The 27,168-nt window shown below is 38.0% G+C and overlaps 1 protein-coding gene across 2 annotated transcripts in view; it reads left to right on the top strand.

Moving 5' to 3' along the window:
- LOC149795637 (transmembrane protein 128-like) overlaps positions 1 to 27,168 on the top strand; it is a 45,436-nt gene that overhangs the window by 6,269 nt on the left and 11,999 nt on the right. For both annotated transcript variants that reach the window (XR_016422377.1, XM_089965466.1), the window contains exons 2-3: positions 3,901 to 4,117; positions 17,185 to 17,352. Coding sequence is in view for 1 of the 2 variants with exons in the window: in XM_089965466.1 (XP_089821592.1) it covers positions 3,901 to 4,117; positions 17,185 to 17,352 (385 nt within the window). In the remaining variant the exon portion in view is untranslated. The remainder of the gene's footprint in view (positions 1 to 3,900; positions 4,118 to 17,184; positions 17,353 to 27,168) is intronic.

The raw sequence follows: 27,168 nt of genomic DNA, 5'->3' as shown, positions 1-27,168 counted from the left end.
CCCTAGAAGGTCTTGTTTGGTAGTCACTCTTCTGACATCCTGGTGACATCTTCTGACCACCCTAAGATCAGTATCTTTCTTCAACTTGCCACAGATGATCTTGTTTGGTAGTCACTCTTCTGACATCCTGGTGACATCTTCTGACCACCCTAAGATCAGTATCTTTCTTCAGCTTGCCCTAGAAGGTCTTGTTTGGTAGTCACTCTTCTGACATCCTGGTGACATCTTTTGACATCCTAGTGACATCTTCTGACCACCCTAAGATTAGTATCTTTCTTCAGCTTGCCCGAGAAGGTCTTGTTTGGTAGTCCTTCTTCTGACATCCTGATCATGTGGCCTTCCCAGAGTATGGATTTTATCAGCAGTGTGGATGCTTGGAGTGCCTGCCAGAGCGAGAACCTGAAACTCTGTCCTGCCATCATATCCTTATCAGTTTCCTCAGGCAGCCAAATGGTTCCTCTACACTATCCAGTTTTTGCAAGCATACAGTAAGGTCAGCAACACAAAACTTTGTAAACCTTCACTTTTGTTTGTAGACTGTACCCCCTTCGTCTGATCACACATTTGCATATAGTTTGACAAATGGGCACACTTGCCTTAGCAATTTTAGCATTGGTTTCATCATTGATGTGTGCTTCACATGACAGTGTGCTGCTGAGATAGGTGGACTTGTGCACTGCCATCATGGTTTGGCTATTTATTGTGATGGTAGGCTCTGCCAAGTGTCGGTTGGTGCATCTCCTCTGTCAAATTAATACTGATTGAGAGACCAAATTTGTCACAAGCTAAAAGATATATTGTCTATACTCTATTGCATGCCAGACACAGATTTCAGGGAAAAGTTCTCAGCAAATATATCATGAACAGTCACTTGCTCTTTGTCTTCACCTATGGTCACCACAGATTGAAGAACTTGCTGCCAGTCTGTTATCTGATCTTAATCCTAGTGTCTTAGTTACTGAAGGCATCAGTAAGCATTGTAGAGAACATAATACTTATGAGGGTTGGGGCCAGCACACAGCATTGCTTGACCCTGTTTGTGACTGGGAATGTTTCAGATGACTGAACATCATCCATGACACAAGCGAGCATGCCATCATGGAATTGCTGAACCGTTAAAATGAATTTCTGTGTGCAATAACATTTTTGCCATGATTTTCCAAAGGCCGTATTGGCTGACTGTGTCAGAGGCTTTTGTCAGGTTGATAAATGTCATGTACAGGTTGGAGTTCTGTTCCTGGCTTTCCTCCAGGAGTTGACAAGCTGCAGACACCGTTGGTACATTTAGTACCAGGTCCTTTCCCAAAGCCACACTGACTCAGGCAGGAACCCATGATTGATGCATTGCACGAGGCAATTTAGCAAAACTCTGGCAATGGTTTTGTCACCTATTGACATCAAGGCTATGTCTGAATGGTTGTGGTAGGATTCTCTGTTGCATTACAGCTAGTATAACTGAACATTGGATGCCTAGTATAACTGAACATTGGATGCATCTTTGTACTTGTGGGGTATAGTTCCTTGAGTCTTCATGCACTGGAAGAATTGTCTGTTTCTGTTCCATGTTTGAGCCTCCAACTTTGTAAACTGGTATAGCATTGGCTCCAGGTGCTTTGCCATTTGACAGAACTTGTTTTCTGTTTCAGTCAGTGTTGAAGGATGGGCAAATGATGTGTAGATTTCCACTTGGGGCATTTGCCTCCTCACTGATAGAGAATTGTTGATTAAGGATGTTGTTGAAGTGTTCTGCCCAACTTTTTCATATCTTTTCTTTGTTGGTCAGCAATGTGGTGATGTCAGCACTCAGTTTTGGAGATGTTCCTGATTACTATGGTTGTTAGATTCTATTGCCTATGTACAAATCTGCAGCAGCTATAGCTCCCAGTGTATGAACACCTGCTGCTTTGCTACTTGACCATTGTATGCACACCTGCTACTTTGCTGCTTGACAAGTGTATGCAGACCTGCTACTTTGCTGCTTGACCAGTGTATGCACACTTGCTGCTTGACCAGTGTATGCACACCTGCTGCTTGACCAGTGCAGCAGGACTTAAAGGCATCTGGTGGAGGGGAATAACATGAATGTGAGTTGAATTTATGTAAGGGAAAGTTGTGTAGTCACCCTTACTCTCTTGTTCATGTCTGAATACAGTGGCATGACAATGTTGAGATGTCTGGAGACAAGTCCACATACGATAGATGGCCATCAGTTATTGCTGCACCTGAGCTGATGCCCAGCACACAGCTCTTGCCATCTGCCTTCACAGCTGAGGGATGTGCTTGGCCACCTGATCCACCAGAAAGGACTTTCCAGAGAAGCCAGGTTTGGCTGTCTACTCAGGGTCAACGGGTTGTATCCTCTGCATTACTTATGGTAATAGATGGCCATCAGTTATTGCTGCATATGTGCTTGGCCACCTGATCCACCAGAAAGGACTTTCCTGAGAAGCCAGGTTTAGCTGTCTACTTTGGGTCAACAGTTACAGGTTGTATCCTCTGCATTACTTATGGTAGCAGGTATAGCTTAACCTGACCCAAGGATATAACTGCAGCTTGTCAGCAGAAATATAAATTCTGGGTACCATGTGTTGAAATGCCATTACTTCTCTTTGAGCACACTTTTAACATTCTCCCATTCTATGGGGTGGTTGAAGGTTAGGGTTAGGGTTAGGGTTTAACATTCTCCCATTCTGTGGGGTGGTTGAAGGTTAGGGTTAGGGTTAGGGTTTAACATTCTCTCATTCTGTGGGATGGTTGAAGGTTAAGGTTAGGGTTTAACATTCTCCCATTCTGTGGGGTGGTTGAAGGTTAGGGTTAGGGTTAGGGTTTAACATTCTCCCATTCTGTGGGATGGTTGAAGGTTAGGGTTTAACATGCTCCCATTCTGTTGGGTGGTTGAAGGTTAGGGTTAGGGTTTAACATACTCCCATTCTGTGGGATGGTTGAAGGTTGTGATCTTGAGTATGTGCATTACAGCTGCTGGAAGTTTTGATAAGTAAGATGTCAACTTTCCATGGCCAGCAAGGCCAGCTCTCATGGAGATCAACTGGCCCTCCCAATAAAATTTAATAATGACTTTGGAAAATTTAACTGGCCCTGTGGGCAAGTAGCTCTCATTATTAACTGGTCCTCAACAAAACCCATGGGTCAGCTGCTATATCATTATATAGTCTGTGTTTACACACTTAATTATAATTTTATTTGATTCAGGTGTAAATTGGCATTGGTAATATCATGCGTAGTCAAGATGAATTTTTTTCCTGCAATTAAATTCATTTCCTGAAGTGGAAGAAAGTTTAAGAACTAAAAATTGGCAGATACTCTTGCAGGTGAGTCCACATCTGTAATTAATGTATTGAGGGTTTTTAAAAACTTGAGATCTTAAGCCAGGCTTTGCCCAGTGAAACCAGGTATTCACTGTGCATTTTAAAAGAGGCATGCCAGTAAGACTTAAATGCTGCAGTCATCAATCTGCAGATTGGTACAGTCTGTTTAATGTATGGACAAATTTAAAAGGAGATTTAATAATGTAAGCATTGTGCACACATTCATCCAGCAAGGTTTTAAACTGATGAAACTATTTTTCCTATATTATAAAAGAAAGAAAAAAGCCCAAAGTGTTTGTATAATGATTTCTTAAATAGAAGATACATATTTCACTAATATGCATTCCTGTGATTCATTAGAACCATAAAATCTTTGTAAATTTTGTCAAATCTCAGTTTTGACACCTCAGGAAAGGTAGTGGGTATTAATTTTGGCCCTGACTTCACTTACAAATCATAAGTACACCATAAGTCATCAGATCTTGATGTTAACTAATCAGATAAAATTATTTCCTTGCTATTCATTTTTTATATTGTTGATGAATTGCTATTAATGAGTGGATTTGCATTATAGATGGTGTGTACCTCGATGATGAGTTCAAAGATAAACTGCAGCAGTTTAAAGAGCTTGATCCAGATAAGAAGGAGAAATTTGACAAGGAGCATCGGAAGTACAGAAAAACAGAGTCACCGTACAGCATTCAGAATGTCCTTTGGTTGATAGCATCAATGGCCACCTTCTACTACTCTGACTTCTATTTGGCTGTCACATATGACCCTCGAGTCAACAGGTGAGCTACTTGCTGTTAAACAGTACAAAAGTACACCTACTGGTTTTTTATTTATTTATTTGTTTCCCATTCCTGGCACTCATTGATTTATCACCATATCAAGCTTTTGTACATGAAATAGTTGTTCTGTTTTGTCATCTATATATATATTAGCGAATATCTTTACCAAATCTCAAAATCTCAGTACACTGTAAAAATGAAAATATTGGACAATACATGTATTTTGGAAAACATGGATGTCAGCAAAACAAATTGATCAACATGACAGATTACTTTGGAAGCCAGGCTGTGACAGTATTAAGGATACACAACATCAAGCAGCTAGTTCAGTGACACAAATACACTACTACTATGGCACAATGAAGACTTCATGGGCAAGTGGTCTGGATGGGCATTTATTCGCTGCATAGCTCTAGACTTCTGGGTATCACCACTTAGGACATACCTCAGCCAGAGCTACACAACCAGCTTTGAAGTACATTCCATCACAGGCAGTGATCAATGTTATGAACAACAACAATCACTGTTTTAAGTGGGTCATTATCTCTGCATTATATCTGGTAAACTATACTGAGCATCCATACAGGCCTGGAAAGTCCAGCCAATATTAGAGTGAGCTTAACTTCTCCAGAATCAACTTTCTTTAAAGATGAGTGACACTGGCATGTTTGAATGCCAAACACCAAGCTCTCCAAGGTCTTTGGCTGGAAAGGCAGGCTGTGCCACATGTATCAGCAGTGCAGTTAGGCAACATGTGTAGATCTGCTGTTGCTAAGAGATTAGAGATCATTATGTTTGGATCAAGAAGTTGGGAAGTCATATGTGCAGGCAAAGTTGCCATAAGATAAAGAAACATGTATTTTGCCACTGCCTTCATGTCTTCAGCCAAGCCATCCTACTGGAAGCCCACACAAGACTGTTGATGCATTTGCAAATAGCTGCAATATGTGTCCTTGACAGAGTGAAACAAAAACCTTTTGTGCGATCCAGAATCACCACTACCAGATGTGTTCCCCCTGCATCATCTCTGCAGACTTTGATGCACTGTATGTGCCAGTGGAAGGCCTGTCAACAATTCAGCACAACGCATGGCTCTCAGACCTGAGCATCGAGGTCAAATACATGAAAAATTCGCAAAGAACACACCCTTTAAGGCACTGAATGTGCCAGTGGAAGGCCCTGTCAACAATCCAGCAGAAAGCATGGTTTTCTGGGTCCAATACGCGTGCTTAAAGGATGCACTATTTTTCTCTGTAATGTCCCCATGACATGCCTCATTTTCTCACAAGATGCTTCCCATTTTTATATTTTTGTTACCCATGGCCATAGCTAAAGGCTTGTCATAAGTAAACTGGTAAGAAGCCTGTGTGACTAATTAACTTTTATTTCTTATCACTGTAACTATCTTGTGTAAAGGACTGAAGGCTACTATGACATGGCTTAATAGAAACCACTGATCTGTTGAATGTGTTTGAAAGCACCTGCAATTGTTTGGCAGTAAATGATGCCTTTTTATGTTGTAATGGAATTTAAATTAAATTGGTAATGATACAAAGATAAATCATGAAAGTAATCAAAGTTTCTCAGAGTATGGTTTGGACAGTGTTGTCAGATCATCAGTGTGCAATAATAATAATAATAATAACAATAATAACTGCTAGTTAAGTACATATGGTTTAGACTAGGGCACCATTAGTAGACACTTCTTAAAAGAGTGCAGAAAAAATATGTTGCCTCATTAAAATGAGTTGGCAAAATCTGTTTTCATTTTTGTGGAAACAGACTTGTGATGAAATGATACAAATGCTAATAAAGGCAAAAAATAGGCAAACATTCCATTTGACTGGTGCTCTTATTGAGTATCAGCACCTAAAGATAGTGTGAATTCATCTTGACAACATCATAACTGCCAGGTGTGTTTTGAGGTCCCAATGAGGTTTACTGTATGTCACTAGGAATAAGCCTAAAGAAAATGATTGGAAATTAAAATCTGAATAAAAGAAAAATAACTGTTTCCTTCAAAGCATTTAATATACAGTACTGACAAAGAAAGAATATTTGGTAGACTTAGCATTGACAGATATCATCACCATACACATGTACATACTGTATATGCAAACTAATATAATTACAACCACACTGACATGAAATAAACATTTACATCCAATTTCTATCATTAAGATCCAGTTGGATAGCAAAATATATGCTCAATTAGATGCAGTCTTGTCTGTTGTCAGTAGTTCAGTAGGAGGTTTGAAGGTAATGCATGTGTCATTAGTGTTAATCTTTGCACTCACTAGATACTGGATTGTACTTTGTTAAAACTTCCCTACTGCATTCTCTGAGCAAATCCTGGTCCAAAATAAGTTGTTCTTTTGACCATAATGTTTGCATTGACCACAAGATATGCTTGCCTCTGTAGAAATTGAACATACATCATATTTCGGACTGACCATTTTTTGGCGGGGAAGGGGAAATACTATTTTTATGTTTAATGAGAACTTTACAGGTAAAACAGTCAAAACACTGCCATGGGATTTGGGAGTTAAAAAAATCTTTATTTTTGCATGGCACACATTATGGCAGTATGCAACAGTTCACGGCTGCATTATGAAGTTATTAACAAATCTACACCACTTCCAACTACCTTCTCTCCAGTCGACCTTCCGGACATGTTTGCAAATTTCTTCCGTGACAGAGTACAAACCATTAGAGATAACACCACAATTTCAATTGACTCAACATCACAATACAGTCTGGATACAGTATTTGAGCGGCAACCATTAGCAGCATTTGAACCTGTCTCTATGGATTTCATACGTACAATCCTAACAAAGAGTGCACCAAAGTCATGTGAACTTGATCCAATTCCAACATCACTGCTGCTTGAGTGCTTAGATCCAGTATTGCCTTCGCTAACTGATGTTATTAATACCTCTCTCTCATCAGGGGAATTCCCGTCATTTTTCAAAACTGCCATTGTAAAGCCGCTGCTGAAGAAACCAACACTAGACCATAACGATTTAAAGAACTACCACCCAGTTTCTAATCTCCCATTCATATCAAAAATCTTAGAAAAGGTTGTTCTATCCCAGCTTGTATCTCATCTGAATTCAAACAGTCTTTTTAGCACTGTACAATCTGGATATCTCCCTTGCCACAGTACTGAAACTACTCTTTTAAAAGTAGTTAATGACATTCTCTCTGCTTTGGATAGTGGAAAGATTACAGTCCTCACCCTCCTTGATTTATCTGCAGCATTTGACACAACAGACCATGATATATTACTTCACCGTCTCCATGATGTATTTGGCATTCATGATACAGCCTTACCGTGGTTCAAGTCCTACTTGGTCAACAGGACACAAATTGTGTCTGCAAATTGAACACACTCCAACCCAGTTGATTTATGTTGTGGGACCTGTTCTCTTAATTATATACTTTCAGCCGCTCTCAAGTGTCATAGATCATCATCCAGTGTCTCACCAGTTGTACGCTGATGACACCCATTTATACAAATCTAGCCACCCAAATGAAGTTGATGCTACCATCCAAGGTGTAGAGAGGTGCATTTCTGATTTGATATCATGGATGACATGTAACAAGCTGCAGATGAATGATGATAAAACTGAGGCCATTCTGATCACAACACAAAGACTTTCTCATTCACATCCTTTACCTCAAACAATAAATATCAACAACACCAACATTAAATTCACACAATCAGTACGAAACATAGGTGTTACTCTGGACAGTACTCTCACATTGCACCAACATGTCAGGAACATATACAAGGCTGCATATCTTGAGCTGAGACACATCAGCTCCATCCGCAAATATCTTTCAGTTGATGTCACTAAAACACTTGTGTGTTCATTAGTATTTTCAAGACTGGGCTATTGTAGCTCAATTCTTCTGGTTCATCTCAATATCTACTCCAGAAACTACAAAAAGTTCAAAACACAGCTGCTCGGATCATGCTTAGAGTACCACGATCAGAGCACACCTCCCCGCTGCTCTGTACCCTGCACTGGCTATCCATTCGATCCAGAATCAAACACAAAATTTGTTCTCTGTGTTACGTTTCACTGATGGACTCCAGTGCAACATACCTATCCGATCTCACCCATGTGTACACACCAGCAAGATACTTACGCTCCTCTTCTGACAATTGTATACTAATTATTCCCACTATGAAAACAAAGTCAAATAGACAGCGTTCTTTTGCATACCAGGGCCCAGCAACGTGGAATGAATTGCCCACTGAACTTAGACACAAAGATACAGTGATCCCATTGAAGAATGCTCTCAAAACTCACTTATTTCGACTGCAAGAACAAACTTAAAGACCTAATAATGTTTCCTACCTTAAATATTTTCAGCATGTTTTTATGTTTCTCATTTCATGGTGTTTGTTTTGTAATCATATCATTTTTATGTTTTTTATCTTATAGGTGTTGTCTAATGTTGTAAAGCGCTTAGAGCTTCTAAAGATTAGGCGCTATACAAAGTCCTCATTATTATTATCATTATTAAGATAATTCATCTTTTTTTATAGCACTTAACCCACTTTTATTCCTTTTAGTGCCATTTGTAATCCCTAACCTGTGATACTACAAGGGTCACCGCCTCATGAAGGCCATTGGGACAGTTACAGTAGATAGATTAGCATCATTCCTATCAAGAAATAAAAATAGCATTTTCAGAGGAGCAACTGCGGTTTATGGATAGCATGCATTTTATGAGCAACAGCATGGAAAAAATGGCTTCCAACATGCCTAAGGAAGCATTTTACATCACCTGCTACACAAAGTGCAGTGCTGACTTGCCAAAAGATGTGTACCCATATGAGTATACTGACTGTTGTGGCACTTTGAGGAAAAACAGCTGCCACCAATAGAAGCTTTTTATAGTCAACTCAGCCATATTAGCATTGATGCAAAACAGTACATTTGCACACAAAAAGTGTAGCAGTCATTTGGCTGCCAAAGCTTGGTTGATTATAATGACCTGTACCTCTAGACTCGTGCTCCTGCTGACAGGCATGTTTGAGGAGTTTAGGGCCACCTGTCTCAAAAACGATGGTCTTGATCCTGCCCACTATTATAGCTTCCTCAGGATGAGCTGGGACACCTTCCTCAGAAAAAAACCAGGGTCGAACTGGCCAACATTGATCAGCACCTGTTTGTTGAGAAGGGCATTCATGACAGAATTTCCATGGAAATGCAAGGGTGAACAACCCAGTGTGTTTAGACTGATACCAACAAAGTGCCAACCAGTATAACCTATTTAGAATAAAGCAATATATACAACAGAGCCATGCTGCAGAGCCTGAAGACCAGGGACTAAAATGGGTCAACCAGTCCACTGCCCATCTGAAAACAATCACAGTGTATGCATCAAAGGGCTGTCTTGAGGTACTCCCAGCTGGCCCCAGAGGCAGTGTTCACTATTGGAACCTCAATCTCTACACCAGATTAAGGATGCATATTGCCAATTTCCATCTTGCGCTGGAGTTTGATCAGAGCACACCTGCTTTGTATTGACAATGACAGTCCACTGCTGCAGATGCCAAACAGTCTGTATGAGGACAAGGTTCAGGACAAGTGACACAAGCAACTACCCCACAAGGCTATTCCACAAAGCATGGCATCCAGATTATGGACCCCTGGGTCAACCAAAAATTCTTGTGCTAATGGCCCACAGCCTATTGTATGCCTTTTTCGAAGCATATGGTAGGACATTGATGACAGTAAAAGTGAAGTGGTCCTTGAATGCTGATTCAAGCAACTCACAAGCAAATATGCTGTTTTTGCAGCTACAGTGACCAACAATCAAATGTGTAATTTGTCATTTCCAAATGAGGTGTCATCCTGCATGTACATGTCAAACCCTGAGCAGTAGTTGCCAGACCTGCTGTCTCCCTCTCTGTTGCTATTGATGCCTGCAATGCTGCATTTCACATTGCTATTAATGTGAAGTACTTGTGTCAGTACCATATTTCACCACACAAATGCTGGCACAATGACGATATATGTTGTACTAACCAATCCTCTTGTTGGACCTGTGGCTTCAGATCAGGTGATAGGCACTGACTCAAGTAGGCGTGTAGCATGCTTGGAATGGCATTTTGAGTGAACTGCATAAAAACATATTTGATGTACTCATGCCAACACACTGCTTGTCTCAAAGCATTCTCAGTTACAATGTAAATACACTCCTATGAACATTACAAGCTTTCATGCCTGGAATGTCTGCAAACTATGGCTTAGGAACTTGATGGGTCAGCATGATGTGTACTGCTCCAAACCATCAACTATGTCTCCCACATTATTACATCGCAGGATGCAACACAACTCAAACTAAAATCAATCTTAGCACTTTCCAAGGGTGATTGTCACTCTCTGGTGACCAATTTTGCTCCTCCAAAACATTGTCATCAATGGCAAAATCATTTTCAGTTCTTATCCAGTGTATCTTCTTTGCTTATTTTAAAGCTCACCTTGTTTGATATTGCACATCATATTTTAGTTCATTACATATGTCGGCTATGAGACAGCTTTGTTCATTGATAAGACGATCCTCCCAAAGCTGCCATAGGTTAAAAGGAATGTTCTCCAAAGATTTTTCAAAGACTGGTCTTCATCAACCCAGAACACTTTCTTAAGGGCTTCAGGTCCGGAATCATCAAGATATATTTGGTAGTCTTGTAATCCTGACTTTGAAGGGTTTGTGGTGATGGCACCATCTGTGTAATTCTTATGGGTTTAATTTTTCCCATATCCATGGACCCACTTGTCTCAAATTAAAAATCAAACCATTGGGGGTGGGGAAGATTTTCAGCTCCAACTCAGAATATATGGTACCAAACTTTTCAGCTTCTGCTCCAGATATGGGGTAACAAGATTACTATCTTTTACTAAGTTGGATGAAATGTACAATACTATCTTTTACTAAGTTGGATCAAATGTACAGTACTATCTTTTACTAAGTTGGATCAAATGTACAAACCAGTTTTGGCATATCACTACTTACGAGGATTCACATCCCCATTTTACATCTACTGTTTTTAATACCGTATTTCAATCTAGTAATTTCCCATGGGAAGAAAGTATTGTTTGTCTAGTACACAAAATAGGTACTTTAAATGATTCTGACAGTTATCACGGCATGTCATTCATTGATTATCCAGTCAAGGTTACTTCACGAGTGTGTTGAATAACATTGAGCTGAAAAGGAAATCAGTGAAACTTAACATGGTTTCTGAAAGGATTACTCCTTTTTGTTTAAATATGTTTATTCTTTAAACTTTGGTACATAAACATTTAATTAGATTTTCCTTGGCATTTGATTAAATAGACCACTCAAAACTTTGACTTATTAAATGTTTAGTGATGGATATTGGAGATGACTTTTTACAGTTCAACATAGCATCAGTGTAATAGTCTTTGTACATGTTACCAAATTAATATTCAGTGTCAGTACCAGATTTTGTTGAAATTTTAAAATTACAATGAAATAAATTGTGTGCATATTCTAAGGTGAATGTGTACAATAACCTCTCTATATTCATTACTTTACAGAATTTTAATAATTAGTGGCTAACACTGACCAGAATTAACACTTATAAAAAGTAAAATGTTACAAAAAGTTAGTGAAACTTAATGAAGCTGGTCAAATTAACTGAGTTTCAAAAATCAAAGCTTTATTTTATACATATGCTTTTGGATATGCATGGATCTCACAAGTTGTAGGTGAGGGAAGGCGTTTTAAAAATCTTTTAATGAATATTTCCAAGATTTTTTGTTACAAGAATGTGAATCAGATATATCGCATTGTAAGAAAGCACATCATTACAGACATTGTAAATCTCATATAAATATTAATTGTTATCTTAGTGATTGGGGGCCCTGCGTGGCTGAGTGGTCTTTAAAGTGCTTTCCGTTCAGGATCACTACCATCTCACCTCTGCCTGTGTGTGTGAGAAAGCTTGCCAGTAGCTTCTCGTGGGTCGGCGGTTCTTCCGGGGTTTTTCCCAGGTTCTTCTTCCACCATTAATACTGGCCACCATGCATAGCCTATCGTGTGCTGAAAAATGGCGTTAAACCCCACAACAACAACAACCATAGTGATTGCTCAGCTTGGATGTTTGATGCATAATTTAATGATTGAAGTGGAAGAAACAATAAAATACCTGTAAATAAAGATGTGATGCCTTACAAATAAAAGACGAATTTGGTCATTGTCTGTCTATTTTATTTAATGCTTATTGAGGTGCTCGTAAATATAATTTGTAATAGTGCTCGTAATATGGGACTGTGGTCCTGAATACTATAATGTCCATTTGTTGCCAATTTTAACTTTCTCACTTATGAAATTATTGAATATAAATTGTACAGGGAGCATTTTAATGTGCATTTGTTATTTCTTGACCAGTTTGTAATGTGTATGTGTTATTTCTTGACCAGTTTTGAATCCAAATAAATGCCTTTGTTTGACCTTATGTCATCTTTTTGCCAGGTGGGCCTGGTGTTATAGAAGTATATTAACAATAATGTAACAGAATACTATACCAGCACTGGCTTCCAAAGAGTTGTAAATTGCTGTCACCATACTTTCCTATTGGGTTTTAGCTTTTGCAGGTGCTGGCAGCAATGTACTTGGATTTAATTCTTGACACTCATATTCTAAATGTTGTAACTTACTCTAACATTCCATTTCAAGCCGACAGCATTTCTATACCATTTTAAAGACCGTATATCTTTAATTTCTGTACCATTTTAAAGACTGTATATATTTAATTTCTGTACCATTTTAAAGACTATATATTTAATTTCTGTACCATTTTAAAGACTATATATTTAATTTCTGTACCATTTTAAAGACTGTATATATTTAATTTCTGTACTATTTTAAAGACTGTATATATTTTATTTCTGTACCATTTTAAAGACTGTATATAATTGAAAGAGCAATATCTTGTTACTTTCAGAGCGGTTTCAATAATATTTTGTCAAATCCTAAATTAAGGAACTTGCTCAAATTCTTATTTGATCTTAAACTTGTAATTCTGGAGAGACTTATTTGTCATGACTTATTTGACAGGCAATTTCTTTTCCTGTAAAGCTTCCCAGGGGAGAAATGAGGTTTGAATCAGAAATACTAAATCACCTTTGGTGCCATATAATTAGAGTAGGACACATTGATATTACCATGTTTCTCAATATGAGACCCTCAGTTGCCGACACTGTAATCCACAATTTCTATATATGCCTTTAGATCATGGCCTAGATTCTCACACTTGTTTGAGCACCAAACTCGATCTGTATGTTAATGCGTTAGACATATTATGCTTTGATCTAAGTTTTGACATCAGTTTCATTGATAAAGTAATTCTGATTCCAAATTTCAGTGTTTTCTCTGCTTTAGGCTGAAGTTTTTGTGTTGTGCTTATTAGGCTTTTAGAATGCTTTACACGTCATTATAATACAGTACAGGTCATTAGAATACAGTACAGGTCATTATAATATAGTACAGGTCATTATAATACAGTACAAGTCATTAGAATACAGTAAAGGTCATTATAATACAGTACAGGTCATTAGAATACAGTAAAGGTCATTATAATACAGTACAGGTCATTAGAATACAGTAAAGGTCATTATAATACAGTACAGGTCATTAGAATACAGTACAGGTCATTAAAATATAGTACAGGTCATTAGAATACAGTACAGGTCATGTTTAGAATACAGTACAGGTCATTAGAATACAGTACAGGTCATATTTATAATACAGTACAGGTCATGTTTAGAATACAGTACAGGTCATGTTTAGAATACAGTAAAGGTCATGTTTAGAATACAGTACAGGTCATGTTTAGAATACAGTAAAGGTCATTATAATATAGTACAGGTCATGTTTAAAATACAGTAAAGGTCATTATAATACAGTACAGGTCATGTTTAGAATACAGTACAGGTCATGTTTAGAATACAGTAAAGGTCATGTTTAGAATACAGTACAGGTCATGTTTAGAATATAGTACAGGTCATGTTTAGAATACAGTACAGGTCATGTTTAGAATACAGTACAGGTCATTATAATACAGTACAGGTCACATTTAGAATACAGTACAAGTCATTATAATACAGTACAGGTCATGTTTAGAATACAGTACAGGTCATGTTTAGAATACAGTACAAGTCATTATAATACAGTACAGGTCATGTTTAGAATACAGTACAGGTCATGTTTAGAATACAGTACAAGTCATTATAATACAGTACAGGTCATGTTTAGAATACAGTACTGATCAGTGCTGGTTATAATCAGCCCCACAATCATAGAATGAAAAATATTCAAATTACCTGGATTACAGTACATGTGACCTCACTTATCAGATGCTACTGTTTTCCATTGAACAATATATGTCACAAAACAAAGCACAATAAATGAATGAACATATAAAAGTTATGTAGATATGCATGTATACAGACACACATGTATAAAAGTAGAAAAATCAAAATACTATCTTTTAAATTTCAAGGACACAACCTCATGACAATGTGTATGCAAATATTCTCCTAGCTATGTCCCATAAGGTGGGTGGGGTATTGGCATAGTTTTAGAAGCAATGGAATATGACAATAATCTGAGCTGTTAATCAGCCTGATTTAAGTGACTCACTTGTGCAGATAGCCAGTGTAGTTATATAGTGATTGGTTCTATTAATGTTGATCATTAGTGAGACTGACCATCAGTCCAATACTTAGGTTTATGTTCATTACTCATCTTGGCAATGTTCAAGGGAACTAGCTCAAACCCAGGACATGGACTACCTTGTGGTGATCCTTAACCCCATTCTGATCACTGACATGGCCAATATTTCCATGGCATGAGGGGAAAATGTCAATACTACCATTCTGATAACTGACATGGCCAGTATTTCCATGGCATGAGGGGAATGTCAATACTACCATTCTGATCACTGACATGGCCAATATTTCCATGGCATGAGGGGAAAATATAAATGCTACCATTCTGATCACTGACATGGCCAGTATTTCCATGGCATGAGGGGAAAATATAAATGCTACCATTCTGATCACTAACATGGCCAATATTTCCATGGCATGAGGGGAAAATATAAATGCTACCATTCTGATCACTGACATGGCCAATATTTCCATGGCATTAGGAGAAAATGTCATTACTACCATTCTGATCACTGACATGGCCAGTATATCCATGGCATTAGGGGAAAATGTCAATACTACCATTCTGATCACTGACTTGGTCAATATTTCCATGGCATATGGGGAAAATGTCAATACTACCATTCTGATCGCTGACATGGCCAATATTTCCATGGCATTAGAGGAAAATGTCAATACAGTAGAACCTGTCTTGAAAGACCACCTCTTCTGCCAAAAAATATTGGTCTTTCAAGACAGGTGGTCTCTCATTACAGGTAATAACACTATATAATCAATAAATCTGTGCATGGAGATCCTGGTCTCTCAAAACATGTGGTTTCTCATAGCAGAGGTCTCCCAAGACAGGTTTTACTGTACTACCATTCTGATCACTGACAATGCCAATATTTCTATGGCATTAAAGGAAAATGTCAATACTACCATTTTGATCACTGACACGGTCAATATTTCCATGACATTAGGGGAAAATGTCAATACTACCATTCTGATCACTGACATGGTCAATATTTCCATGACATTAGGGGAAAATGTCAATACTACCATTCTGATCACTGACATGGCCAATATTTCCATGGCATTAGGGGAAAATGTCAATACTACCATGATCAGCATTTTTGCAGGGTTGTTTTTCTTGTATAAAATAGAAAGGTACAAAATATTCACAAAAATAAAGTAAAAAAATGCAGACATGAAATTCAGACATTTTTGACAACAAAACTAATCAACTATGGTATTCACCATCTCACCAAGACACCAACTTTGCTTTTTACATTTCCCACTTAATACCTCTTTACCCTTATTTTCTAGGTACTCACCTTTAAGCGTCATACATTTGATATAATGTAAAATCTATCACATTTATGATAAATCTTTCTGAAATGATTGCATATTAAAAATTTGTTAGAAAATATTTGAAAATCACATTGTAATTGCAAGTATGATTCTCCCCTTCTTTGCTGATGGACCACATAACTATGGAGTTTCATAAATTTCCTCCAATCGGTTTAGAAGGAGCTGTTGTAATAGATGGATAGATGGTAAAAAAACAGATGAATTTACTATATTTTTCTGCTAAAGATAACAAAGGTCCAGAAAAGTCATACATGACTTAAAAATATTGCTGGCCACTGCCTTTAATGTGAACACATAAAATGCAAAGTATGTGTGTGTATGCTTTTGAAAGATTGAAATACACAGAAAGCAAGAACAACAAATGCTACAACACATGCCACACATGCCGTGTGTAATGCTAAGACCAGGAATAGCCTAGTACATATATTGAAATACTTGGTACTAATAATATGTCTTAAAGGGACCAACAAATCATTCCTGCATGGGCAGGTGTCCAGTATATAGAGGTGAAATTATCAAAATTAACCAATGGTGCTCATACTGTCCATTTTAAGCAGGTGCCCTTTTTATGGCTGCACAAACTCCGGTACATTTCAGTGAACATAAAATCTTGTGACATTCATTACATACCTGCATAATGAATGAGTAAAAACTTCCACCTGCATAATGAATGAGTAAAAACTTCCATTCATAAAAAAAATTGCTATAAACATTGGCTCTGTATGCCCTTTAAAACTGAGCCAGGCTACTGGTGGAAAGAGTACACTGATTTTTATATGCATGTCTTGGAGTGCAAGCTAACCGACTAATAGGCACTCATAGGGTTAAAGTAAAAACAAGGACAAATGGCTAGTACTTGCCCATATTTCTAGTTAGTTGTTTGAGTGTGTGAGTGAGTGAGTGTGCTGTGGAATTTCTGGGTTGCTTCTTTGCTTGAGAGGGATATATTTAACAATGTGAACATATTTATTTGGTTTGTTTTACTTTCTTTTACAGACTGTGGTTCAATATAGGAATGTTGCTGGTGGGTGTCACCATCGGTATTGCAGTGTTTCTCATCATTTGGCTTTCCTACATCAAGAAGATAGATTCTGACAAATGGGAGAAGAGTTACCCAGCAGCAATTCCCATAGCAACAGCTAGCTTTGTACTTGGTGCAGTTGTGTAAGTTTCATATTTTATGAATTCAAGGTAAAGTTTACTAGATCAATTGTAATGGCTTGCCATTGCAAATCCCCATGCATTTTATGGTACATTCCAAAAACCTAATACATGTACCCAGAACAACCCCAGAAAGTGACCCATGGGTCCTGATGCAGAACCCGTAACATTTACATGATTTGTTCTAGTCTGCATCCTTGTGCTAATGACTATTTTTATCTTTGGCATTCCAAAGTTCCTGTATGGTACCCTTAGGGGACATAAAACCCCAAGAAAATAAAAATAAAAGATCATTACAGTTGATTTTTAAACTGAACTGAGTACATCCCAGGCTTCCTGAATTGAGTGTACTTACTGCCAAAGATGTTAAAGACAATCAATTTCATTGGCTGACAGAAATGCCTTACTGATTTTGATTAGCTTAGGAACCAAGTGCACATGTACCATGGTCACTAATAGAACATGTAAAGAAAAAAATTAGCAATCTAAAGTGAAAACACTGCTGCATATATTTCCATACTGGGAGAAAAAAGTAATGACTCAAATGTTAAACATGTATTCTAGAGGGGAATGGTTACTTGAACATGTTGAATTCAAGCCCCAGTTCCAAAGGCAGTTGACATTAAAGGCTGATAATGATCACAGGCATTTAGGTTGTGGTTTTATTAACTTTACAATAAATATTCACTTTTACAGCATATATACTTTAAATCAGTCTTTGTTTAGCTAGACTAGAGCATGGCTTGCTTACAGTTTCCATGTCAACTAAGGGACCAACTAATTGATGTTAGTGGGGGGGTAACAAATTTCTGGTCATCGGATGGCTTGAAACAAAAGTGTATTACTGCTTGATTTATATAAAAACAGCCTATTACAATAAGATAAAAGAAAAGAAAAATCCAGACTCCAAAGAAAACCCTAGCCCTTCTCCCCTGCCCCAAATTAAATGGGTGGTCTCTAAAATAACCATGACCTGAAAAGTGGACATGGTTATTATAGTGGACAAGTAAATTGTAGAATTTCAGACATGCAAACACGCCCGATTTAATAAAGAGTCTTCCGACTGTGTGCAGAAAACCAGGCAGTCCCAAGCAAGATCGAATTCTCCTTATTAAAATAAAATATCAAAGATAGATTTTTCGAGTTGTTCAGAGTTGACAGGAAGTTACAGGACAATTGCTGTATAGATGAATCAAAATATCTTGGTTTTTCTTCTTTATATTTCTGAGTTGTTCTGAGTAAATAGGAAGTAACAGGATAAACTTTTTATATAAATGAATTGAAATATCTCTTCTTTTTTTTCTTCATATTATCCAAGTCAACAGGATGTGACAGGACATCTGTCGTATAGACCAATCAAAATATCTCACTTTAATATTGTTAGAGAAGTACTTGTAAAGACATCGAAGAAATGCTTAACACATTAACCCCCTGGAGGTTTTTGCCAATTTTGCCAGAAAATCGAGTAGGAAACACATTTTGAAAGCTATTTCTGAATAGACTCAAAAACACCAAATCCCCAGTCATCTTTCAATAACATACTGCCTAGTTGTGTTAGAAACATCATTTTTTGTTGGCTATTTGACTCATGCATGAGCAGAAGCGTAAAAGTTTATTTTTGTATGGAGACCACTCTTTATTCCAAATGCCCATCTTATCCTACTTTTTGCAAAGGTTCATCTGTCTGTTTGCAGTTCATACCAGTTTGCCTTAGATCTGAGACCAAAAAGTCTAAAATCCGGACACAAAATGGGATTCCGACCACGGGCAAATTTTGCGTCAAAAAAAGTCGGGTCCAAAAAATGAGGTTTTTCTATCTTTTGTAGTGCAGCTAGATATTCCAGATTATTTGGTATCATTGTAGAGCTAAATCTGTCTACCTTTCTAAAATACCATCCACTTTAGTGTATCATGCATGACCATGACGCTACAGAGCTCGCCAGTAGGCTACTACCTCCTGCCCCATAAAGTCGTTGCTAGGGGTTAATGTGTTAAGAGAACAAATTCGGATAATAATTCTCTTCAACCAATAGAGCTGTGAAATAGGGAAAAATCTTCCAGCTAACAGTTGATCTTAATGATCGGTTACCCAGGTACCCGATCAAAGGGAAATTGAAATAAATATGTACATACCTGAACTGCTGTTATAGGCTGATGCTGGCAGAAAGAGAATGCAAAAGTGTCTTTTTTTCAGTTGTTGAAGTTTAAAATTTTGAGGTCAGATCAGTATGAAGGGGTGACTTGTTTTCAGTCAGTCATAGTTGCATTTTGGAGAAAAAAAATAAGCCCAACTAGATGGATGGATGGATAGACAGACAGAGAGACAACAAAACTGTGGAAAATATGCTTGCATTATTTATTGGAATATGTCTGAAATAAACTAACAACATAAAATTGATTCTAATTAAGTCCACTAAAATTCACAATGCTGGACAAATTAAATCCATGTATGTGATAAATCCATGAATTCAATTATAGGTCGTGTAGCAGTATAAATATAGTTCGGAATGATCTGATTCACAGTATCCCATAATATGTTAATTCTATGTTAATTCCATTCATCTTCCAAAATAAACTGAAAAATCCACATTGTTTTAGTTCACAGTGTCCTATAACTGTTACTATATGATGTCATCAAGTACAAAGTCCAAGAATTCATCCTAATTTTCTGATAAAGTTTTGAAATCCTCTATCCTTGTCTAGTAAATCATCATGATCTAGTCATCATAAATATCATCTGACTCATTTTCCTTGGCCTCAGTGTAACATGCAGGTGTTTATATAGGGACGGAGCTTGGTAAGTAACACTTTTCCACAGTTTGTGAAATATATTAAAGGTTGCAATTGAAAACGTGTCAGTTGTGCAGCAAGATCAATTAACCACCCTCTGTTACTTGCTGCTAAGCAAGTGTCACTCATGGCTCAATCAAATGGTTGTCGTCATGTGTGGAAAACAGCTAACAGCTTTAGGTTAAACATTCACTGGAAGAGGCAGAACTCATCATGGCACTGAACAAATACATGTACATGTATTATATTTGCAGGTCCATCAAAAAGATTGTCAACTTGAAAATAAAATGAGTGCTGCCTTTACACTGCACTGTTAAAAAACTTGTATATAGTAAACAGGAACCTGGTGGCTCATCTTATTACCTGGGTTATTACCAATGGTCTGGTACTTGAGTACCCATGTACCCATTTATAGCTCTATTTATTCACCAGATGGAAAGAAAAAAAAATATATGTGAATTTAATTCTGCATGGACAGTGAAATGCAGGCATATAATGAAAATCAAAAGAAAAGGTGACCAATATACATTTTGTATAGTTTGCAATTCTGACTTTGAAATATTTTGTGGAGGAAAAACGATTTTGAAAAGCATTGAAAGATTTCAGTTCCTATAATTATTGATAAAATGGCCTGGTCAACGCCAAAACCTACAAACATTGAGGTTATTATTTTCTGAAAAAGAAAAACTTTAAAAGAATGATGTCATGAATAGATTATTATGGTTGTGGGCAAGTCTCCCGTTTTAAATGACCAACAGTCCCACTTTCACTGCCATAAAAGTTGTCATGTCTGAGTTCATTGCTCTAGTCTGACTTCAGTAATGACTGATTTGAAGAATATAATGCTGCTATGACTGTATATATAAAGCTTGATTTTAAAATATTGGAAAATGTTGTTGTAACTGACATTTTTGTATATCTGAGTTTTGACTTCCTCCTCGGGATCCTAAGGGTAGGAGCCAAGGATGATCTTCTTGCAGTGGGGAACATAATTACAAACTTGATGAATTTTCACCATGTTGTTTAGGAGGATATTTGGTAATGGGTAGGTGTATCACAATATATCCCCTGCAAATTCATTTCAATTTAGTTCTGGGGCCCCGAGTGGTCTAAAGCGCTCGCCGTTACGGCTTACTGTCATCTCACGTCTGTCTGCGTGAGTTCGAGTCTCAGCCTCGGCTAACGTTGGTATGTGAGAAAGCCTGCCAGTAGCTTCTCGTAGGTCGGTGGTTCTTCCCGGGGTTCTTCCTCCACCAATTATACTGGCCGCCATGTATAGCCTATCTTGTGCTGAAAAATGGCGTTAAGCCCCACAACATCAACGTCAGTTTAGTTTGGTTGTATTGTACAAAACATCTGTAACAGACACTGTTAAATGTGATGAAAGACAAATTAATAGAATGATTAAAATGATTGTGCATAATAAAATATATGGTGGCAGATATATACATGTAGAACATAACTACCTTGGTTGAAAACTGGAAATGTTTTCACTATCTCTTAAGTTTGAGCTAGGATAGTCCAAACATTGACTTGGTTCAAAAAAAAATTTTATATTGACGTATTTCAATCCCATGAGTACAGCATTTAATGTAAAATCTGCATGATGATATTTGGTAAATTTGGTTTTGTTGGCAGAAGGGGCAGTCTCTTATTAGGGTTTTACTGTACAGTTATAATTGCTTTGAAATTGTGTCCTGTCTGCCCTCAGTTTTTTTTTTTTTACCATTGTGGCCATTACAGTGAAATTATCTATATTCATGATCCATTAGGATGATTCTGCCCAGATAATGGTTTGCCTAGATAATGGTTTGCCCAGATAATGGTTAGCCTAGATAATAATTTGCCTAGATATTGTGTTTGCCTAGATAATGGTTTGCATAGATATTGTGTTTCCGGAGGATACTTCATAAGTCGTGTCCTTCTGATCAGTAAGTTCAGAAACTGCATGTTTTACCATAACCTAGTAAACTATGCAGATTTTCATGTATCATTCCATATTCCAATTGAGAGCCTGTATCTGTTGCCTCAATAAGCAGGGTCTCTTCTGGGATGCATTATTGTGGGTTTCACACAAATATTTGAATACACATTCAAAAATGTCAATGGACTGTACAGATATCTTAATGTTATTACTTTGTTAAATTCCTCCAAACTTCCGAACATTATCCCTTTCTTTCTTTCAAATTGAAGGTGAGGGAATTCCCCTCTAAATATTCAACTCTAGAAATCAGACCCTGATAAAAACTGAATAAAAAAAACTTGTCAAGAAACTGGAAAACATTGTAGATAGGACTTTCACACTGCACAGATATTCATGACAGTGTTTCTCACTCCCAATAGGGAAGTGGTTCATTGCACACCTCTGCCATGAAAGCATGTTGCAGGTCTCCTGTTCAGAGAATCATGTGGCTCCCTCTCAAATGCATCATTCCCAGCATCGTAAGGGTAGCATGTCATGCCCCTGAGATGGGAAGGATCAGCACCACATCCTTCTGAATCAGTTCAGAATGAGGTATTCTCTGATTATCACTCATTGAAATCATTGTATGGGGGATAGGGTATGGACTGAGTACCCTCCCCTACCACCCATCCTGTGCATGACTGGGAATCAGGGATTATATCATTATCAGGCTCAGTCATTGGTCCTGTATGCCCCTGTCGTCTATTGGACCCAGTCTGTCCACACAGTTGAAGTGATGATGCAGTTTGTGTCCTGCCATCACCAGGTCAGATCAACCATGAGGTGTCACATCATTCAAGGCAGATAGAGAATCTTTATCCACTTGACCTTGATGCTACAGAACTCGGCAGTAGGCTACTGCCTCCTGCCATTAAATTCGTCACCAGGGGTTAATGTGTTAAAGGAAGAGGTTCATTTCCTTTCTTCAGAAGGGTGCAGTAGAGAGCGTGTTAAAAGACCAATCTCTGGCCTTCTACTCTTTGATATTCCTGGTTCCCAAGAAAGGGAGAATGTCTCATCTAATTATCGACCTTTCTTCCCTAAACACATTTCTGCTGGAAGAAGCATTCAAGATGGAGACCACAGCCTCAGTCATAAATGCCATATGGCCTGGGATTGGAGCGTATCCATCAATCTTCTGGATGCATACCTTTACATCCCTATCTTTCTTCCATGCAGGAAGTACCTCCAGTTTCACTTGGATGGGGAAGTCTTCAAACTTTAAGCTCTGCCATTTGGCATCTCCTGTGCATTCAGAGCTTTTACCATGGGCAGTAATTGCAGCCCATTTAAGATCATAATCCCAATCTTCAAATATTTTGATGACTGGTTGGTCCACATTAACAGTCTATAGTCGATGAGACTTGACAAGTCTTGTTGGTCCATAGTGACCAGGTTGGCTATTTTACCAAAATTAAAGAAATTAGAGCTCAATTCATCTTAAGATTTTGTCTGTGGGGATGAATTTCCTCACAAACAGAATGTTACTCCATGTTCCTCTCGACAGAGTAGACAAGATCATGTCCCTGTTGTCAACACTGAGTAAGGGCCATGATGTCAGCATGTCTTTTTCTCTCCCTGCTGGGGATTTTGAACTCTGCAATGGACCAGGTTCCCCTAGGCAGACTGCATTTGTGTCCTCTCTAGTTTTGCACTGTAGCTGCTTGGAAAACACACTGGGTTGGGATTTCTACCATCATATCAATTGGTTGACAAATCGGGGCCAGTTTCTGCCCCAAGCCACCATGCACCTCCCCACTCCAAGCAGCACTTTTACCTGATTGCAGATGCATCAGGTTTAAGGTGGGGCACTCATCTAGAACCAGAGGGACTGATTTTTCAGTGGTCATGGTCTCAAGAAGTATCTGCTGTCCACATCAGCAAATTTAGGGCAATGTTTTTATGCCTTTGAGGTGCACCCGCCAAAAAAGAGGTCACGACTTGACTTGGAGGCACCTTCTCGCTGCATATTAGTTTGGAACCTTCTTTATTGGGCAACTTTAGATGGAATATTCCTCCATGTTTGCCACATTCCCAGCAGGAAAAACAGTTTGGCAGACAGTCTGTGAAGGAAATGGAAGATCGTCCATATGCAATGGTTGCTCAAACCAGTCTGTAGCAGACTCCTTGTTCCAACTTTGGTAAACTCCCTTGGTGGGCTTGTTTGCCACCAAGCTGAAGAACAAGCTCCCCTTTTATGTTGCCATAATCCCTGACTCTTTCCAGGCTAGTGTTGAATCCTGCTTGAGACTGGGAATCAATGTATAGACACCAGACAGGAAAGGGGATCAGATTAGCATCCCCACTTTTCTTTAATACCACTAAATCCTTACAGGATGTGGGTCCTTCCATTGCAGGAAAGTGTTTGATCCTTCCCCTGTATGCAGCAATGGACTTTCAAGGCTTTGGTCCCATGGTAGAGAGGTCTATGGTCAGTAGATTGGGCTGACATTGCCCTCATACAAAGTGGGATCAAATCAGAAAATGTGTTAATAACAGCTGTTCCTCTAGGAGTATAGTGGCCGAGTTCTTCTCTTCCTTTTTGAAAGAAGACAGTTCTTGGTTTCTGCTTCTAAAGGCAGCAGTCCAACCCAACACACTCATAGGGCCTGGCCATGCATATGGACTCTTACATAGCAGACCTATTTGGAGCAGCAGAGACCAGTGACTCACTCACTAATGCTTAGATGGAATCTCTTTGGGGAAGCTTTTTTTGAGAATCTTACCTTCTAGACTATTTTATTGCTTTCTGTAACATCCTTAAAGCAAAACTGTGTATGGTTCAGTGGAAATTATGAGTTAATTTTTCTCCTCTACTGGCCTGGTTTCTTAGCAAAATATCAGCTTTTATCAGTTGCTCCACTCCCGATTGAGATCCCTAGTACCAGTTGCTTCTGTGCAGGGGATGATCAAGATAGACTTTTATGCACAGTTAGGGCTTCATGTTTTTATTTGGCAGCTTCTAGGATAGAAAGCACCTTATCATACCCCTTATTGGCTTTGCTGATTTTTCAACTTACACCCTTTCAAGGTGGATTTTCATAGTATGAAGGGAACTGATCAGTGCTGTACTGGGAGAGGATTAAAGCCCTTGAAGTTTGAGCCATTGCTCCTTCATGGACCTATGTAACTCATTCATTTCTGGAAGATGTAATGAAAAGCTGTGTTTTTGTGGTGATCTCACCTGACGTCCTTCCTCTGCCTTTCCTTGTTGGCTCACCAAAGTGAAGGATTATTTTATTTGTTGCCAATAGTTGTAGCACAAAAAGTGGCCCATATGGATACCCTATGATAGTAGTCTACACTTCTACAATAAGGCCATATGGATACCCTATGATAGTAGTCTACACTCCTACAAAAAGGCCATATGGATACTCTATGATAGTAGTCTACACTTCTACAATAAGACCATATGGATACCCTATGATAGTAGTCTACACTTCTACAATAAGGCCGTATGGATACTCTGTGATAGTAGTCTACACTTCTACAATAAGACCATATGGATACCCTATGATAGTAGTCTACACTTCTACAATAAGGCCATATTGATACCCTATGATAGTAGTCTACACTTCTACAAAAAGGCTGTATGGATACCCTATGATAGTAGTCTACACTCCTACAAAAAGGCCATATGGATACTCTATGAGAGTAGTCTACACTCCTACAATAAGACCATATGGATACCCTATGATAGTAGTCTACACTTCTACAATAAGGCCATATGGATACTCTATGATAGTAGTCTACACTTCTACAATAAGACCATATGGATACCCTATGATAGTAGTCTACACTTCTACAATAAGGCCGTATGGATACCCTATGATAGTAGTCTACACTTCTACAATAAGGCCATATGGATACCCTATGATCTACACTTCTACAATAAGGCCGTATGGATACCGTATGGTAGTAGTCTACACTTCTACAAGAAGGCTGTATTGATAACCTATGGTAGTAGTCTACACTTCTACAATAAAGCCATATTGATACCCTATGATAGTAGTCTACACTTCTACAACAAGGCCATATGGATACTCTATGATAGTAGTCTACACTTCTACAACAAGGCCATATGGATACCCTATGATAGTAGTCTACACTTCTACAATAAGGATGAGTATTCCTTGTTTTTTCCTTCACCAGAGATCATCGTCCTCCCTCTGGAATGGCAAATTCAGCTATGCAGTTGCAACAGATTATGTATTATTGATATTAAAAGGTTTCTTTGTGGGGGGGAGGGGTAAAATGAATTTTTATGATGTAATACTTGCCTGTTGCAATTGCTGGATTTATTATTGGATTGCAACCACATTTGTTATGCAGGTATTTATTGAAAAGACTTTGATCGACTTCAGCATTCTGTGTCATTGTTTAGCTGAATTAGATCCACTATACATAGATCAACACGTCAATGCACCATTCACATTCCTTTTGAGGTATATGACACATTCACAAATAATTTTCTTATTCTTCAATGAACAAACTAAAATAAACACCAGACCACCACTTTTATCCTATATTGATTATTTTTCCATGTTTATAGTCTTATCATTATTGTCTTCCTTTACTAATGTACATTAACTCATTTACTTTATCATCATTATTATCTAGTCCCTTCCTCTATTAGTCTACACCAATCTCCCTCCTTTCTACCGAAAGTGGAGGACGTCGGATCCTGAAACTTTGCTGCTTCCTGTATGAATAAGTTGTGGATAATAAGTGATTCAAGATGCACTTGTCAGAGATATACATGTTTGTCACATTTGTCCTATATACTCACTTATAAGTCAACTGCAAAACAATGTACTAATTACTTACAAACTGCAAAACAATGTACTAATTATAAGTCAATTGTAATACAGTGTACTAATTACTTATAAGTCAGCTGTAAAACAATGTACTAATTACTTTAACGTCAACTGCAAAATAGTGTACTAATTATAAGTTAGTTGTAATACATTGTACTAATTACTTATAAGTCAACTGCAAAACAGTGTACTAATTATAAGTCAGTTGTAAAACAATGTACTAATTACTTATAAGTCAACTGCAAAACA

The sequence above is a fragment of the Sinohyriopsis cumingii genome, chromosome 7 (genome assembly GCF_028554795.1).
Source record: "Sinohyriopsis cumingii isolate HCF-2022 chromosome 7, ASM2855479v2, whole genome shotgun sequence".
NCBI lineage: Eukaryota > Metazoa > Mollusca > Bivalvia > Unionida > Unionidae > Sinohyriopsis > Sinohyriopsis cumingii.
The sequence above is the reverse complement of the archived record's forward strand: the minus strand, read 5'-3'. Positions and strand labels throughout refer to the sequence as shown.